Here is an 18482-nt window from a genome sequence, read left to right on the forward strand (position 1 = left end):
GATTTTTTAGGCGTATGTGGATTATCTTTTTATTTCTTTCTTTTAGCATATGCAATGATCTTTTCTCAGTCTAGTGGACACATACTTGAATATCAGATCTAACTTTGGAAACTTCTATCTGGACGACCAATTCAAGTAGGCTTCTAAGAAGGTAGTAAACGTGTAGGCAAGATAGAAAACACCATTGATTTTAACGCCTTTGCTATGCACAAAAACTGAGTCATACATGATTGAACTCCCGAACAAAGGTGGAGGAGCAATCACTGCCCACTTCCCAAATTCTCATTCATAATCCTAAAGATATTCATGATATCCTCCTCACTCAACCTCTCCTCCATCTCCTCGACAATGGTACTCAGCAACGCCTGATGACCATACATATCATCCTCCTCTGCCCCTTCCCCTTCTCCATTTTCAGCAGCTTCCTCCACATCCATCGCATTCACATCAGTCGCCTTCTTTTGTTTCACCCCCACACCCAGATTGATGAGCATCATAACCTCACCTTTCGTAAGATTGTATGGCGCAAGTTCCTGTACCACTTTTCGGAGTGCTTCGTCTGCTGGTGTGGGTTCTGCGGGTTGGATGTATGGTTCTACTTGGTCTGTGGATGGTTGTTGGAGGGTATGTGTGGTCGGGTTTGTAGATGAGTCGTGTGTGAAGCGTGGATAGTTGAGGAGGTGCGGGGATGTGCGTTCGACATAGTTGTGTATCTTTTGCTGCGAGTCAGCCTCTATGATTGCTCAAATCATCAAGGTGTTAGCCTAGGGTTTACCTCAGTAACAACGGTACAGTGGTCCCTCAAATCAGGCTTAGGTATAAAATTCCTCACTCCGGGAGGCGCTTCGGCTGATTTTCGAGGCGGGTTTGCCGTAAAGTAGGATACGACCTCGAGGTTGGTCAGAGTCGCGGTTTGGGGATCGACGATCTGGTTGATTTGATGTTAGCTTTCTAACCTTCTCTTAGGCCTCATAATGAGCTTGAATTATTTTGATGGATGGGAAACAGGCTGCATACCTTCATTATGAATGTTTTTCCCAGGTAGGAATGGATGTTTCTGTGATTTCAGGAAACAATTGATGTTTTTGCGAATGGTAGGAAACTTTGGTGGGGATTAATTTCTAGTGGCTTTTGCCGGCAATATAAATATTTCTGTTGGCGGTCTGAAGCTAAATAACAAGGCGGTGGGCTATAGTGTACATTTGAAGACAAAAATATCTTAAGGTTCAAGATCAAGTAATTGATTGTAATAAATATATAGATATGCACTCGCTAATATACACAAAAGTTTGGTGCCTACAAGACGGCGACCTCGAACCAAAAAGGAGAAGCATGAAATAATGTACAGAGGAATCGATCACTCAGTGTCTGGTTCCTCCTCGTCGTCGTCTTCTATTCCAAGGATGAATCTCTCTATTTCCTCGGCTTCAGATCTCATTTCGCCCAACTTCTTGTATTTAGGGCCCTTTCCTGCCATAAGTTTACCCCAAAGATTGTAGACTGCACGAAGTGCGCTTGTTTTCTCTCCGCCCCATGGTCCGAGTTCGTCGTCAAAGATTGGAACTTCAAGACCAGAGCAAAGATCTTCAAAGCTCATCCATTCGTCATTGTCGGTCCACACGCCACCTTTTCTGTCGGGGTGTTTTAGTAGATCTGTGGCTCCCAATGTTGAGATTTGCACCGGACGGACTTTTGGTGCAGATCGCACATAGTTGCGCAGTAACGCTCGAGCCCATGGATGGAACCACGAGTTAAGCCAAAAAGTTTGTCGGACACTTGTCTCGCCACCGGTGTGTATGAGTGTAGGTACTGCCGCTGTCTGGATGTATGTGGCGAGCGGCAAGTCGCTCCACGTAAAGTTCCATGAAGGTGGAAGTACATCAATACTCGTCATGTTGGCAGTTTTGCTAGACAAACTATTCGACAGTTTGACTTTTATGAACGGGTTCCAAAGGTTCTGTTCAACATCAAGCGGCAGGTTGAGACGTACTTCTCGTGGGATTCCGTGCTGTATTTGGACAGATGATACTTTCCGCGAGTCTCGATATCTCAACCATTCTATATCACCAAGCGTCTTTCTAGTACTAAGAAAGAGCTGTCCTTCGTAATCAAGCCCCATGCCGAATTCATGCTGAGCTCCCGGTTGGATGTGAGCGCGCACTTTGGTAACGTTGGTAGCGTCTAGAATTCCCATGTGATCCCAAAGCCAATCCTTGAAGGGACTGCCTGCTTTCCGTCTTTCTATCTCCCTAGAATATTCTTGGGCGCCAAACATGTTGGTGAGAATTAGCTGCTCATTGGCACGTAGCGGCTGCTTTTTCATTTCCTCCAAAACCCGTTCATATATAGGAATCAAGTCCGATGTTTGACCCATGACAGCGCCTGACTCAATCCATCGGGGTCTGTTGAGGGTCCCATCCCGTTTCTTATCTGTTTTGAGTCCATATATGTCAGGCGGCAATGGAGATTGAGGGACACTGGCACAGGCCGCACTGTCGGTTAGGTTCGAGGAGCAGTCTTTTCGAGCAGCAAACAATGCCCTCTGTGTGTATTTCTGAACAGTATATCGGTCATTCTCGTTTTCAGGATTGACCAAAACCTTTGTACCGTATTTGCTTCTCAGGTGTTCATTCTTCTGACGGGTTATTTCCAAATAACGATCGATGAGAATTTCGTGGGGCAACTGAAACACGGTATCATCGCTGTCTACTATCAAAAGCAGGTCCCTCTCACCAATTCGTTCATTTGTCTTCAAAAATGTGAGCATAGATTCAATTTTTTCAACCGCAGCCTGCTTAGCGGTAGCCCCCTTTCGTGATTCTGGTTTGGGTCTCAAAAGCGTAAAGGGTGGGTATTCGAGGATCATGGAGGAAGTAATTGTGCGGCATAGCTGAGCGTTCTTCGGCGATGCAAATATGAGGAGGTGAAAGGAATTTTCTGAAGGATCAAAATCTGGTACTGGGCTCCAACTCTGGCCTCCGGGGCCTTTTAAACTATGACCTGAGCTTCCCTGTACATCGAATTAGATATCAATATTACCAAAATGTTCGAAATAACCTACCCCAAAGCTAAAAGAGAGCCAGAAAACAAGTGAGAGACACCCAACGATATATAAAATCAGTCTGGTGGGCCGTATGCGTGGTATGTTGACTGGTATGTTGACTGGTACGGGAGGCAACTTCCTCCGTAACAAATCAACATGGCCAAGTAGACGCTGGCCTTGCTGTCGAAGGTCGACCATGGTGTCGCGACGGCTTTCTCAATGATGCGCAAAAAAGTTACGTGTGAGAGCACGAGACTCTAAGGACAACGAACATCTTCTCCGATCAATCAAAAGAGTGGACAATGGCAAATTCGTGTAAAATGAAAGAAGTCGGACTAGGTGGCACCATCAAGCCGACAGGATGCAATCAATGGTCATCAACGAAAAGAATGGACGAGTTGGGAGTACGTGGATAGTGTTCTCCTGAATCTTGTCTCGGAGGGAGCATGCACGGAGGAACTTGAAGAAGCCACAACGTCGGTGGGCCGCTTAGTCACCGATCTGACGGGTCTAGATCACGTGTGGGGCTCCTGTTTTGTGGGGTACACGCCGATTTGTCCGAAGCACTAAACAATCTCAATGGTATCATTACATGTATACATGATTATAACATCTCACAGTTACCCAGAGAAGTCCGGCTACTCTAGGTATATCTCATCGCGGATACGCTGAAGGCCTCGAAACAAGCCCCCAGGTCCGCTGTCGCGTTCTTCAGCTATTTGCTCCATGGAGGATCTTGCTTTCTTCGATGCACGATCCCGTTGGTTCTCCAAAGCCTTGCGTCGATCGTCAATGATTCGTGCGAGCCCATCCAAAAAGCGAGTCCGAGCCTTCTCCTCAGCTGTACCTTTCCATATGGTCGCGAGATTGCGCAGTCTTTCAAGTCGTTCCGTAGCAGCGGCCAAGCCAGCATCTCCCCCTCCATTACTCTCCAGTAGTTCTGTGATTTCTGTTCGAAGCTTTTTGGCTATCTTTTGACCTTTCTCTTCGCGGCTGTAGCTCTCGGTTCCCGGCTCTGGGGCAGATACCGATATGAACGAGGATGTGATTGATAGTTCAGACGGGGGAAGCGGCCATTCCATCGCATCTCCAAACGTCTGGATGACCTCCTCCAACCGTGCGCGCACTTGACCCAATATTCGTAGTTGTGCGATAAATTCTGGTTCATTGGGCAGGTTTGGTATGGTTTCTTTTTCTCCATTTTCGTCGGCAACTTCTTCATTCCTCTGCTCCCTCACGTCCTGGCCTTCCGGGGCAAACTTGATAATATCATCGTGTAAATTCTCAGTCAGGGCATCAGCGAGACTGATTGCCTCCCCTCGCAGCACTTCAACTTCATATGCCAGTCGTCCGCCACTTCGTAGAATTTCCTCAGTGAGTTGTGTCAAATTCCCTGACAGTCGAACATTCTGTGTGCCCAACTGCGAAACGAGAGACTGGCTTCTTGAAGAAAGCTCGGCTAGACTGACGGAGTTTGGTACTCGAGTAGGATGCGATTGGGAAGCTGATAGTGTCAGCGGCGGGAGGTTGTCGTTCAGGAAATCGACGGGGTCAAAGGAAGATTCGGTGAAATGCCGTAATGAAGAGTCTAGCTGAGATTGTGTGGCTGGTGCAAGTGCAGTTCCATCTTTTGTAGCAGCGCCGGCGTAGGATTGTTGCGATGGTTGAGCCATTGCCATTGGTATCAATTTATAAGATCTTGTCAGGCTGCATAGCGGGCAGTCCTCTAGACAAGCACAATACCCCGAAGAGCAGCTACCGTACTACGTTGTGGGGACTCGGATCAACTATTTCCCGATACATATGATCTATCACCTCTTTGTTTTCTCTGGCCGTTTATTATGGGATGTGATATGGACTGTAACTACTGTTTGATGGACAAATTAGCCGTGCTCGATGGGGGCATGATGTTCTCTACAAGATCCTTGGCAATACCTGTCAAGGGTCTCCACGTTCTGTGATTACTGGTAGGTCGGCTGTTTGGACGTCCCCCCCAGTTGGTGGTGAGGTGCAGCGCCGCACTAGCACTTCTGACGGGGATGTCTGGCGTTTGCTTGTAGGAGATGGATGTCCCTGAATTATTTATTGTACTTTATTTCTGAGCAGAAGAAGTTAGCACCGCCGCCTGCGACAACATAAGGCTACCATTGCTGGCTAACCCAAAAGGGTAAGCAGGCAACAACCTCTTTGTACACCTACAGTCCGTCAACAGAAGGGCATTCTTTAATCAATGTCATTCTGTGCTATAACTACCGACTTGTCTACTCTTGATCTCGACTTCTCTATTATTGACGCATATTCTCGTACATTGTCCTCACATGAGTTCCTGCCAAGGGCAATCCTGACGGAGGGTGCCTTGAGGGAGGCTCCTACCATTTCTGTCACCACTTCTCAAATATCGAGCATCCCTCCATCTTCCTCTCTTTCGACTGACGGATCCTCTTTTGCTTTTGCCTCACTTCTCTTCGTTGAGAAGCAGAGTCTTCGTGATACAGCTGACTTTAGTCAATATCTCCTCTTCTCGATTATTGTCATCAGGTCGACGTATTATGTCACCTTTCTGACCTCATGCCTCGCAAACAGTTTATCCTCGACCTAGAGGCCGCCAGTGCCTCTGACGCCTTTCCACATATTCATAGCATCAGACAAGGAGATGACAACGAGTCGTTATGTTTTTATTTTTCCCACCCAGGGGATCCTCTGGCAACCTACGATTTTCAAGTTGCCGTGTCAGGTTTGTATATGACAGATATTGAAGAGTGAGAACAGGCTGCTAATGCGCTTTTAGATCTCACTGAATACCCACATACGCATCAATATCTGATCTTTTCGACCTCAAGTACTGTCCCGTCGGCTGTCATTGGCATCCTCGAGGTAGTTCAAGCTGCCGCTGATGGATGCTCAGTTTCCGACTTACTCAATACCTTACATGATGCGCTGGAGAAGATCTTTTTGTCTGACAGCAATGAAGACACATACCAGGATCAAAGTGGGGTTGATTATTCTACTGATGATGATGCCATGTCCGCGAACTTTGAAGTAGAATCTGAGAATGAGGCTCACTGGGATGATGGATTCTTTGACGAGGATCAACAGTTCTTTGGGCCAGTGCAGAAAGCCATTGGCAAATCCTCGAGCCTCAGACCCGATCTGCGAGCTACTAAAGCAGCCGGTTTCAAAGTGGGTTATCTGGGCGATCTAGATGGTTCGTTCATACTTTCAATCTCCTGCCGCATCTCGAAATTGGGCATTTCAGAGGAAGCAATGCAGGCATGGGATGTACAAAGCAGTCAATACTTAGTCCTATTGCTTCGCTTCCCCCACGGGTATGCCAACGCAAACTACTTGCTAGAAGCAGCAAACAAGACGTCGTTGGTACAGATGCATGTTAGTCTATGTGCTTCTTATAAGCCAAGCATTATCGAAGCATTCCAGGCATTTGCACACACATCCACCGTTAATTTACCGCCGTCGGAGCCTATGTCAGAGTCCGATAACTTGGGAAAGCTACTTCCGTTGTTCTTGGAGATACCCCTAGGTTCGCTTCTCAATGAACGATTCATCACAATCCTCAAGCTGCGACATCGCTATTCCCTTTCATGGTCTGGTGCAGAATCTTTATTCAACAACAGTCAGGGTCTAATAGCAGTTGATCAACAAAATCCTCAAGAGAATCATGCGTTGTATCGTTGCAAGGATGAATGGAGTGAGAGTGTTCCGCACTTGGTTCAAGATGATCATTTTACTAGTGCAAAGGATACCAAGTCTTTGTCTTTCCCACTGTTGGCTATGCAATTTACTCTTCGTCATTTTGTCAAGTGCACCGAGTTCTGTCTCGTCTGCCATTGCAGAATTGATGCCAACTTTGAGGCGCTAAAACCCTATGTTTGCTCCAAACCTCTGTGCCTTTATCAATATATGGCTCTTGGGATGGGCCCCAGCCTAGAATGGGAGATCACTCGACAACCCCTCGTGATTGACCTGCTTATCAGCTTTGCTTATGCAAGTGCGTCTGCAGAGAGCATGGAAGAACTACCTATCGGCCTCGGAATGATGGTTCCTCCAGTCCATAATCCGAATTGTTTACAATCCGGCTCTTTGCATCGGTCAAACCAACAGCTTACGATAGATGACCACGAACAGAAAATGGCCATCAAAGAAGGCGATTGGATATTGATAGACGTTTCCAGTGCAGGCCAGTACTGCTATTGCCGAGTACAGAGCACAGACAAATGGCCCGTTGTCGACATTCTGGAACCAGTCACACAATATACATCTGATGTAGCAACGCCCAGGGCTAGCGAATCTGTCCTTGTCAAGTTCGCTCTGCTTGACATGAATTTCGATGACATTGAAAGGGCGGATCAGAAACAAACAGTCATAGTGGCTCTTCTACAATCACTACCGGACGTCTTGTCAATGAAGTCGTGGCTTGAGTCGATGTCCTCCGGATCTAGGGGCTTAGCAGCGTGGAAGAATGTGCCTCCAGCAGCTCTCGATCTCCTACGATGGATTGTAGCGTCCAAGAGATCTTGCATCATGCAGGATGTTGATACTGCTGAACAAGGAGAGGGCACGCCATGCCATAATTTGGTAACTGGCATGAATGGCTACTTACAGTTTCGGTTCGCTCAAGGATCGCCCGATAAAGAAGAAAAATTCGTGTCTGCTGTTAGTGACAATTGCTCAAACTCCAAACATCCAACCATCTTTGCCTGGCATGGCAGTCGTCTCTCGAATTGGCATTCGATTATCAGAGAAGGATTACATTTCAAAAAGACCACCAACGGTCGAGCGTATGGGAATGGTGTTTATATGGCTCAGCAATTCAGCTATTCTCTGGGTTATTCAGGGCGGGGATTCTCAGGGATACCAGGGATGCGAACATGCTCAAATTGGCCGAAGAGTGTCTTGGACATGAATGTTGCAGTGTCATTGAATGAGGTAGTCAACAGACCAGATGATTTTGTTCACGGTTCAAGAGGCATCTATGTTGTGAATCGCATAGAGTGGATCCAGACTCAATATCTTTTTGTTGGCCGCCATACGCCAGCAGGAAACTTCAACAGTCAACCTACAACGCCGAGTGAAGCTACGGCTCAGGGTGATGATGCTTACTATGTTCAGGATCCCAAACACACCGCCCATGGGAGTGACGGGAGACACATCAAGATTCCGTTGACTGTTTTCAGCCGACGTCGGCGCAATCTAGCGCTTGAAACTATCGAGCAGAAGGAACAACCCAAGACCAAAGGCAAGACCAAAAAGGGGAAAGGAAAAGCCAGTAGCAGAAAGAGGAAGATTGGGACCCCTGAAGTTATTCCAAGCGATGGTCTTGAGTATGACGATGACGATCTTGCAAGCGTGGCGACTCTAGCAGAAGACCTTGCAGCTCTGATCTCAGATGCAGAAGGCGAGAATGAGTCAGAAACAGAACAAGCAATCAAAAAGTTGAAATCGTCGTCATCAATGACGGGGAAGGTGACGACCAAGGCGAAGAATAAAGCGGTAACGCCTTTTGAGCCCGGTACACTTGCCGAGTCATCGATAACACTTCTTAAACCGCCAGTGTATGCAAGCAGTTCGGCCACAAAGGCTCTGCAACAACGACTTCTTCAGGCACTCAAGGTGCAGGAGCAGACGCCTCCAGATGAACTGGGATGGTACATTGACCCTCAACTCATCAACAATCCTTACCAATGGATCGTGGAACTCCATTCCTTTGAACTCTCGCACCCTCTGGGTAAAGACTTCCAAAAGGCGGGTTTGCAAAGCATAATCCTCGAAATGCGCTTTCCTCAAGATTTCCCTATGTCTCCTCCCTTTGTACGCATTATTCGTCCTCGGCTACTTGAGTTCAACGCCGGAGGCGGTGGGCATGTCACTATGGGAGGAGCACTGTGCATGGAACTGCTTACTGGCTCGGGGTGGCTGCCAACCTTTTCGATTGAGAACGTACTACTATCAATTCGACTTGCGCTGTGCTCTATAGATCCCAAGCCAGCACGTTTGGCGGCTGGTGGGGGCAAGTTTGGTTCTTCGGCGCGCGGCGGTGATTATTCGGTTCAGGAGGCTGTGGATGCTTATACCAGGGCTTGTAGGACGCATGGATGGGAGGTCCCTAAAAACTTCGGGGCCATGGCGTGGTAGATTTCCTTATGGAATAGAACGGCGTTCTTAGAAAGTGTTTTAAAGGGATTATTTCTTGCTAATATCAGACGAGCGTTCAAGCCATAGCTCATACGATTTGCTTACTCAGCTTAGATAGATTTCAAATACATTATCATTGACTAACTATCGTGGCTAAAGCAATAGATTCAACCAAGAAAGCAAATAGATTAAAGCACAGGGTATCGCAGCAGAAAGGCCGTTATTAGTTGGGTATAGATTCAGACAGAGCAGCAATATCATTCGTGCTTGAGACGAAAGGGTTAGATGTTCTCGACAACACGTGCGTTGATAGCACGCTGGAATCCGTCCTCATTCTCGTAGCTGTGATCTTGATTCTGGTATCTGCTTGGCCCTTCGCCAAGGTTTTCAGCCAACGAAAGTTGCTGCGACACCGTTTGGCCCGGAGCGGGCAAGAAGATGACCTTGCTGTTAGCCGTCTTGGCCATAGCCTGCATGGCCTCCAAGTATCTGATCTGCATAGCGGGCGCCGAGGACAAGATATCAGCAGCCTGACGCATCAACTTGGCAGACTCAACCTCGGCACGAGCAGCAATGACTTTACTCTCACCGATCCGCTTGGATTGAGCAGCCATGGACAACGAGTCTTGCAGGTCGTTGCTGAAGATGATGTCCTTGATGAGCATGGACTCAACTTTTACGCCCCAGCCCGCGGCGACGTCTTCGATGATCTCGCTGATGGATTGTGCGATTTCCTCGCGGCGCTCGATTACGTCTTGCAGGACGCGGGCGCCGACAACGTGTCGCAACGTGGTCTGGGTGCGCTCAATGAGGGCTTGGCGAACGTCCGTGATGCCGAAGGCGGTTTTGTGGGGTGCCACGATGTGGTAGTAGATGACTGAGGTGAGGTTGAGAGTGACATTGTCCTTGGTCATGCAGACTTGACGGGGAACTTCGACGATTTGGATCTTGACGTCGACTGTTCTCAATCGCTCGCTGAGAGGGTTGACTTTGACAAGACCGGGGTCGACGGCGCGTTCGAACCTATCAGTACCGTTAGTGAGGGGGGAATCTCGTCGAAAAAGATGCATTTGCAAACATACCGGCCGAATCGCTGGATCAATCCGACTTCGCCCTGAGCGACGGGCTTGAAGGGATTAGGGCAAAAAACGCAGCAGGGGATAGCTCCCAAGCAACCAATACATTCACCAAGACCGTGAACTATGGCATATGAGCATATGAACTGAAACATGAACTTGGTATTCAGTAGTACTCACTCATGGAAGCATACCATCCATGCGCATCTGGATTGTCATCATCGTGCTTGATCTGCTGGGCATAGCGTGGCTGCAAGTCCTCCGCACGGGCGGGCTGCACCTGCACCAGACTGTTCGCTGGTCGGTTTCCGGGGGCTTGGGGTGCTTTGCCGTTGCCGTTGGTCGAGGTGTTGATGGAGGATGCCATTTTGGTTGTTCTGTATCTGGGTGTGAGTGTTAGCGTGGGATAAAAAGAGTTGAGACCGGTGACATGGTAGATATTTATACCATTACCACCTCACAGCGGCCCCTTCCTTGCTTTTTACATCTTACCTACTACGGACAGAGTAAGTACCTCGAGTATGCCTCGACCCCACACGACAGAACGACGAACATGGAAGCCACGACCCATATCATACGGGGGGTGGAAGGCGCAGACCCACTCATAAGCCAGCCCAAACCCAATCAAGCAATACGTGATTCCGGCTCGAGCGGCATGGTAGGCTTCCTATTGGTCGATCGCGGCGTATCTTTCGTCATGGCATGTCTACTAGACTCAATCGGGACGTAGCACGTTGGCGTCCTCAGGCTCAAACAAATAGCTCTTCAGAACCTCTCCGTGGCTCAGCAACTCTCCGTATTTGTCCATTATCTATTGGTTTAGTCTACAATTAGGCACCTGATCGAGCTTCTTTCAAATACCGCATAGAAAAGAAAAAGCTCAACGAATCTGCTGATCGCGGAATGATGTCTGGTCGATGGTTGCCCTGCACTGCCCTGGTGGAGCACAGCTGTCCTGTTGGGCTGTCGGTGTTAAGCATGTTTCCAGAGTCTCAGCTATGATCGATGCCAAGATTATATGCTCCAGGTATATTTATTTACCAGAAATGCTCGGATTGGCCAATTGAGGGGATTTTGTTCAGACGATCCTCTCAACCTGTTTGTGATGGGATGAGATAATTAGTTAATGTTAACATATGGCACTGCCTCTTGGTGATCTCTGGGTGTTCGGATAAGCGAGTACCTAGGTATATCTTAGATCTATGTAGCGCTGGATACAACCGAATGCGTTTAGTTTGAAAATGATGGGGGCGGCTGGCTATGCAACCATGATCCTTGAAGATTGGCATCGTTGTCAATAGTTAACTATGCATCCATAGATGTGGGCTGAGCTGAGTCATTTATCGGGGAGTTAACATTTTGCTTTATACCTAGGTACATGTAACATCGAGGATTGCCGGCATCAGGCACAGCCTCCTGTTAATCGAGGTTGTTTTCCAAGATCGGTCAGACTCGTCAATTGCCAGGCTTGTGGTATAGCTCAGTTTATGCTTGAATCAAGAAAAAAAAGGATGAATTCATCACGCAATCTATGGATAATAAAAACAATACCTCACGCAAACGACACAGTAAAACAATAAGGGGAATAAGATTATCAACGAATGAGTAGGGAAAACAAGAGAAATACGGATGTTGCATCATGGTCGATCTGACCTTGCCGACAAAAGCGAGGGCTTAATGGTTAACCTTTTCATTAACCACTTCCTTCGTCTGTTCCTTCTTCTGCGCCAAATATTCGCCCAACCAGCCCAGCGACTCCTGTGAAATCACCAATCCCGTAGTAATCACTGCCTTACCACTAGCCACATACCCATCACCACCACATTTCTTGTACTCAGAGTCATAGGTATCAACGACATATTTGCGCGCATCCCCAGCAAGACGAAGAGGGAAGAAAGCAGTGTCAACGATAGTGTTTTTGATCTTTTCAGTCTCTTCCTTGACGATGGGGAATCGTTCGTCGACTTTGGTTAGGCCTTGGTCGCCGAGGGAGTCGGCTTTGGCAACGTATGGAGCGACGTAGGCGTAGGGGGTGGAGAGGTATGGCAAGAATGGCTTTGCGAGACGCTCGTAGCCTTGGTCGGCGTATTTGAGGGAGGTGGCACCGTACTTGTTGTTTTTGAAGATTGTGATGGAGTCGGAGACGACAGGGTAGGAGGTGAGGTGCTAGAAAAAAGATTAGATATCAAACTTGTCTTCGGTGGGCGTAAAACTTACGGATAGGAATTGAGAATGAGGCTTCTCGCCGTTGACCAGTGGCTCACCCATTGTATCTCTCTCTGCGTGGGGCATGAAGGTTTTTGATAATTGTCTGCTATTTTTTTTTGCAGAAGATCAAGTTAGTACGGGCGCCCAAGGGAAGATGGTGTTCGTTCTTGATTATGCGTGACAATACAAGGCACAGGTAAAGCCCAGGTAGAGGAGGACAAAGCGAACCTTTAGTTCCTTACTAGATAACCAGTATATATGAGTCTGAGCCAAGAGCAAGAGTCAATTGGTTTTCGACAGAAGGAAGGAGGAAAGAGGGAGTGTGTAAGAGTCAAGACCGGGTGACAAGGACGAAGGATATAAATGTCCAGCAGAGAAGTAACGTCAACGAGATGTGTCCGTCTTGTCTTGCGAATTTTTCGTGCAACTGGGATCCAGGCCTCTCGATGGGGGCTCTCTCACATGCATTCAGGACGCTGTGGCCCAATCAGGGCGCTGAGCTGATCACGCAACCGTTTGCCTCTGGCATGTGACAGCGCTTACTCGCAGTACTTTCTACACAAGATATCCTGATAATGACATTTGATCACGTACTTTTTCTTGATCTAGTCTCACTTCCGAGGATAACGACGAAATACGCTTCTGAATTGAAGAGGGCCTTTCAAGACATCCCAGCTCTGATCGTTATCGCCGCCATACCACAGACAGTGGTTGTCGACATGATGACCTCAACTGGACGATGTCGCACTGCGCAATTGGAAGTGTTCGGAATTGACACAAAGCTGCGTTATCGGGCCAATGACTGTAGCTCCGCCGCACACTGGCATGAATCTACGCCGTTTCGCACGTAAGAAAAGGAATCCCTTCGAATCAAGATACTCATAGGCTGCCGTCCGAGTGAATGAGTCGCTGGTTGCGTTCATTTTGCATGTGACAGTGGGTCCCTCTATCTCTTATCTCGTTTGAGCTTAGCCCCCATCAGCATCAACACCAACTTTGCTTCCACTTGCCTTCCTGATAGACCCTGAAAAGACGTCGCACGGTACTACGTAGACGGTATCCTGGCCAGGCCATGTATTGGTATTGTCTGCCTCGTTATCATGCCAGCGCATTCAGACTAATGCCGTTAGCATCAGGGTCATGTTGGCGAAATCTATTTCTGGGATGCACCTCCCGACGTCCTAACATATATCTCGAGGGCCCGTGCAACCTTTCGATTGATGCTCTGGCCCAATTCCTGACTCGTCATCAATTGAGTCTGCGGTCAGGCCATCATTCGTTATACAGCGTCGATCGCATTATGTGATTATGCAAACACTATTTGCCGCCCTAGTTACATAGCTTAAGTGCCTGGATTTTCTCGACACCCCGGCGCGTTTCACCATCTGATCCTGGTTTTTGAAATGCGAGTACAAGTATTTGTGTATCGCCGCCTCTATAGACTACGGGTAATGCACAACACATATCAATATCAACACAATCGGAAGAAGTATGCCATAAACGTTTATTCACCGGTTCATCTTGGAGCCGAGTGAAGCAGGAAAAATCCATCTACCTTCCTGACCAGTCAAGTTGTTCATGAATATAGAGATTACCTTGTCCCGTGCATCCAGGCACTTGCTAATGCACCACAACCCATTCCACATCGCCCTTGGCTCGCCAGCTCTCAATAATGTCAATGCTCGATTCCCGAGTCCCAGAAGACCCGACCGTGCCAAAACCCTCTGATGCCCCAGTGGCATGCGATCTGGATCTCCCTCTAGATTGAACTATCCCGGCGTACCCCAATCCTCGGCTACCTCTGCGGACGGCGCAACCACAAAAGGAGCACCATTGGCCCTTCGCTTCGCTTCAACTAGTACGTACAATATGTGTTTCGCATACTCATTGAGGGTCGCAGCGGTAGTTTCCACTTGTAGATGCCTGTTGAGGACCCGAGAGAAACAGATTTGGGAGCTTGGCATCGATGACTCCTTGCAGGGTCGTGGGGCCGAAGCGAGGCCATTCCTCGCCCAACGAGACTCTATTCAACCATATAACTGACATGCTTGCTTTCTCAGCCGGCGTGCCCACGGTTGGTGCAAGAGGAGAGTATCTCCAGGCTCCAGCTCACCAGCAATAACTTCATGATCTTACGGTGTTCTCTCATTGTCCCCCCACAGATGCGAGTCGGGGATGACTAGTGCCGCCATTCTCCTTGGTAGACCTCATAACGGCTGTGACGCAAACCCGAAACGTCGGGGGGGGGGACTACGTTGATATACCGGTCGCTGGCCTATCATCAATATCTTCACGCAATCTAGCTTGGTAACGGAAGGTGCAGCACTGCAGATCATCCCGATGGTTCCACAGACCACATACAGTGGAGTCTGAAATTAATACACCGATAAATAGATTGTGAATCTTTAGATTGATGTCGTTACAACTTGAAGAGAAGTCTTTCTAAAAACGGGACCAATTTGCTGGATATCCTGTTTTGATCAATGACGGCACCGCCCCAGCTGCGATATGAGCATGTGCGGGGTGGGGTGTATGCTGATCATGTCGAGAGCAATTCTAGAATCAAAAGGTCTCCGGAAGATCTATTAGACTTAGCAAGACATGGTGAGTAGAACATTTGAAGGGTATTGACAACAACTACGTTCGAAAGTAGACGGACGGGATGGTTAGGGCTATTAGGGCTAGAGTATTCCGATGCCCTAAATCCCCTACGTAGCAGTAACTAGCTATTCCTACAAGGTAGGCCACGTTTCTGCAAGAGCCAAAAGAATATAAACAGTCATAGCTACTTCTATTTAACTACATTTCCTCAACGCAAATTAATATATAGATCATGCTACAAGATGTTTGAAAACATCCTCAAGGTCATCGTTTGGATCCCTATTCTCCACCAACCCCAACGCCGTGCCCGGCTTCTTATAGCCCAAAAGACTCCTCATCGTTGGTGTCATTGTGAGTACTTTGTTATGCGGAATTGCCAAGTATTGATTCTCTTCTGTACGCAGAGTACCGCGAACGAAAAACAGTCCATGCACAATGCGGCAGGAGTTGGGGACAATGTTGTGCCCGCCACCATGGTAGGCGGCGCCCATGAAGATGAGTGCCGAGCCTGCTTTCATTTCTGCAACAAGTCAGCATGCAAGCTGCAAACGAAGACTGGTGTCTGAACTCACCCGCAAAGCATAGTTCGTCCACTCGTGGAACTCGATTGTCGTCCCACCGATGACTACCAGGTACAAACATCGTAGCGCCGTTCGCCCTTGTAGTCTCGCAACCCGCTATCAAGCATGCAAACTGACTAGCCTTCTTCAAATCAAATGGTGTGCTATGTTTCGTGCCGTGAATTGCGTCGTCGCGGTGCAAGGACTGCCGCGGCGCACCCGTATTGATTTGAAAGGACAGACTAATACTCAGCAATGGATCGATCTTGTAATGATCCGTGAACTGTTCGCGGGTGACCGAGAATTTGTCGACGAGGATCTCCTCTCGGAGCTGATTCAGTACGGGTCTTTCGCACAACTCCGCGACGGTCTTGGACCGCCCGACTAGACCAGGTACGACTCGGGTCTCGGAGGGAATGATTGGAAGACCGGTGTGTGGCTTTCCATTGTCTTCTCTTTCAGATTCTTTGATTTCTGCTTCGATATTTTGTAGTTCCTCGGCTGTTGCGAAGTCTTCTAGGATGATGCCGCCGTCACGGTCGAGAATGGAGAGGATCTTTTCTATTGGTGCTGTAGCTGGGAGTTTTGTGATTGAGACCTCTGGGACGTAACTTGAGTCGAGGGGTTCGGGGTATCGTCTTGTTTCGACTTGGGCCATTGTGAATATTTCTTATTCGGAATGACTCAACTTCTCACCTAGGTCTGACTTGTGCAATGTAGGATCCGTAACAATTACGCGCGAGGTGCCAGTGGTGAGGGGCTGTCATTGAGCCTTATATCCTGGAAATGTCAAGAGGAATCGAGATAATACGTAATGCAGCTATAGTGGTTAATGCAAACCCCGCATCGTATCTTTTCAAGAGTTCCGAGATAGGTAATTTATCCATATAAAACATCATTCCATATTCGACAACAAGGCAGGCTGTGCCCGATTTGAATGTATTAGGAAGGTCAAGAGCGAGCATCTAACATGATTAAGATTGATAAGGATAAGGGCTGCAGTCAGTAGTATGAGCAGGTGGGGTATACTATTAATATGTTCTGAGAATGTCAAAAGCATATTGGACTGAAGCTGATTAGGGTTAGCACGTTACGATGGCTTCGGCCATTTGACTCCCTCAAGATACAAACCTGAGAAACAACGGATACCTGTATTGTGTATATCTGCTATGTGGGCATGATACAATCATGCCATCTTGAAGGCAGCGTTCCCATGTCAACTCGCCATTCGTGGCTGTCCAGACTTGTTCTGCCACGCCTTCAATGGTATCGAAGCTACGCCATCCACCACCACTCTGACTGTACCAATCTCTGAATCGCTGGCGATCCTCTTCGTCAAGCGCCTCACCCCCAGCTGAAATCAATGGCCAGGAGGGAAGGCACTACAACAGGTTTTACGGAGTATCTTCTCCATATAATAGGCTCATCTAGCTGACGTAACGAACTTGGTGTGTTAGCACAATATCTATCGGAATTCCAGATTGTAGATACTATTCGATCAAAGAGATTTGTCCATACTTCCAGATCGACACTACTGTATCTCGGTATGATGAATGTTGACTTGAACTGGAAATGCGTGGTATTTTGTTTCATCGAAATTGACGCCAATATGATATAGAACAGCTTCTTCTCCTTCATAAAGATAAAGAAACGGCCTTTGAAAAGTTTTAAAAAAGGAAAATGATTTTCTTGTCTTCGTCTTTTTTGTTTTCATTTGCAACATGAGTGTCCATTATAATCGAGGACTGAGGAGATATTCAATACACATCCCATTCCTTTTTCAGAAAACAAAACCCTTCCCATCTATTTTGTTTGAGCCGCTTTCTGAGGGATGACTTGGAAGACAGAATAATGTTTCTTCCACTCCAGATATTCCCGGATTTTCATGTTGCTCCATCATGCACCCGAATGACCCCCATCATACCGTAAAGCCGAATAATTTAGAAACCTGTAGATAGGGTATTAGTATCAGAAACCCTCACACCGTACCCAGTGCATGTGACTTACGCAAAGGAGTGAAGAACCAGCGGTTCTTGCCGCTAGTGTATCGCTCCTCGAGAGCCTTCTTGACGGTCTTCTTGGCATCCTCGCGCTGTGAAACTTCCTTGAAGGTGTCGTTGCTGACAACGCCCTTGAGTCCTTCGAGCTCGAGTGTGTAACGGGTGGGCATGAGGTGGTTGTAGTTGACGACCTTGATGAAAGGCTTGATGCGGCTGCGCTTCTCGACCTTCTTGGTGCCCATGCGACGGGTCACCTTAGAGGGGTAACGCTCGATACCGGCAACGAGAGCATAGGAGAAGGGATGGGCCTTGGAGCCGGTGTCTTGAGGCTGGATGATGACGACCTAGCGAACAATGTCAATGAAATTCGCAGCAATCGTTGGGTAAAGCAGTGCGAGGATAGACGATCGAGATGCCATGTGCTGTCGGTTCCTGCGAAGACCTGATTCATTTGTCCGTTTCTTCTTTTTTTCAATGTACCATAACGAATTCGATGTCGCTCATTTCAAGTATTGATCCTCGTTAATTCTCATTCATTCCCCCCTCCTTTTCGTTTCTTTGATCCAACTCTTCGCAGTTTCCAATGCATGTACATCTCGATCGCAAGTGAATGGACGTTGTAGTCGTACCTTCTTTCCGGCGTAACGGCCTCGGGTGATGATGGCCACACGGCCAACTTTCATGACTATACCATCGCAGTCAGTACACCGTTCGCATAGACAAAAACAATGCAATTCAATAACTGGAAGAACTAACACTTCATCTCGAAAGTTCCCGGACGATATGTGCTGGTTTGTCGAGGTTGATCGGTCGCGGGATCAAAGTGTCGTTAACAAGCCTCCGG

At 47.8% G+C, this 18482-nt stretch overlaps 8 protein-coding genes across 8 annotated transcripts; 1 reads left to right on the forward strand and 7 right to left on the reverse strand.

Annotated features, from left to right (window-relative positions):
- Nucleotides 1-260: 260 nt before the first annotated feature.
- EYB26_000426 (uncharacterized protein) lies at nt 261-1023 on the reverse strand (the record flags this gene model as incomplete). The annotated part of the gene is made up of 3 exons (XM_054259742.1): nt 261-713; nt 776-928; nt 1018-1023. 3 exons carry the CDS (start codon nt 1021-1023, stop codon nt 261-263), a joined length of 612 nt encoding a protein of 203 aa, XP_054115717.1.
- Nucleotides 1024-1357: 334 nt separating this feature from the next.
- On the reverse strand, nt 1358-3241 carry EYB26_000427 (uncharacterized protein; the record flags this gene model as incomplete). The annotated part of the gene is made up of 2 exons (XM_054259743.1): nt 1358-3010; nt 3062-3241. The coding sequence occupies 2 exons, from the start codon at nt 3239-3241 to the stop codon at nt 1358-1360; spliced, it is 1833 nt and encodes a 610-aa protein (XP_054115718.1).
- Nucleotides 3242-3681: 440 nt separating this feature from the next.
- On the reverse strand, nt 3682-4716 carry EYB26_000428 (uncharacterized protein; the record flags this gene model as incomplete). The annotated part of the gene is made up of 1 exon (XM_054259744.1): nt 3682-4716. The coding sequence occupies one exon, from the start codon at nt 4714-4716 to the stop codon at nt 3682-3684; it is 1035 nt and encodes a 344-aa protein (XP_054115719.1).
- An 895-nt stretch (nt 4717-5611) lies between these two features.
- EYB26_000429 (uncharacterized protein) lies at nt 5612-9193 on the forward strand (the record flags this gene model as incomplete). The annotated part of the gene is made up of 2 exons (XM_054259745.1): nt 5612-5777; nt 5832-9193. The coding sequence occupies 2 exons, from the start codon at nt 5612-5614 to the stop codon at nt 9191-9193; spliced, it is 3528 nt and encodes a 1175-aa protein (XP_054115720.1).
- Nucleotides 9194-9474: 281 nt separating this feature from the next.
- Nucleotides 9475-10636, reverse strand: EYB26_000430 (uncharacterized protein; the record flags this gene model as incomplete). The annotated part of the gene is made up of 3 exons (XM_054259746.1): nt 9475-10216; nt 10276-10393; nt 10450-10636. 3 exons carry the CDS (start codon nt 10634-10636, stop codon nt 9475-9477), a joined length of 1047 nt encoding a protein of 348 aa, XP_054115721.1.
- A 1307-nt stretch (nt 10637-11943) lies between these two features.
- Nucleotides 11944-12537, reverse strand: EYB26_000431 (uncharacterized protein; the record flags this gene model as incomplete). Its single annotated transcript, XM_054259747.1, has 2 exons — nt 11944-12435; nt 12487-12537. The coding sequence occupies 2 exons, from the start codon at nt 12535-12537 to the stop codon at nt 11944-11946; spliced, it is 543 nt and encodes a 180-aa protein (XP_054115722.1).
- A 2771-nt stretch (nt 12538-15308) lies between these two features.
- Nucleotides 15309-16296, reverse strand: EYB26_000432 (uncharacterized protein; the record flags this gene model as incomplete). The annotated part of the gene is made up of 2 exons (XM_054259748.1): nt 15309-15598; nt 15651-16296. The coding sequence occupies 2 exons, from the start codon at nt 16294-16296 to the stop codon at nt 15309-15311; spliced, it is 936 nt and encodes a 311-aa protein (XP_054115723.1).
- A 1282-nt stretch (nt 16297-17578) lies between these two features.
- Nucleotides 17579-18401, reverse strand: EYB26_000433 (uncharacterized protein; the record flags this gene model as incomplete). The annotated part of the gene is made up of 4 exons (XM_054259749.1): nt 17579-17586; nt 17646-17982; nt 18268-18323; nt 18395-18401. 4 exons carry the CDS (start codon nt 18399-18401, stop codon nt 17579-17581), a joined length of 408 nt encoding a protein of 135 aa, XP_054115724.1.
- Nucleotides 18402-18482: the final 81 nt, after the last annotated feature.

Source organism: Talaromyces marneffei, chromosome 1 (assembly GCF_009556855.1).
Source record: "Talaromyces marneffei chromosome 1, complete sequence".
NCBI lineage: Eukaryota > Fungi > Ascomycota > Eurotiomycetes > Eurotiales > Trichocomaceae > Talaromyces > Talaromyces marneffei.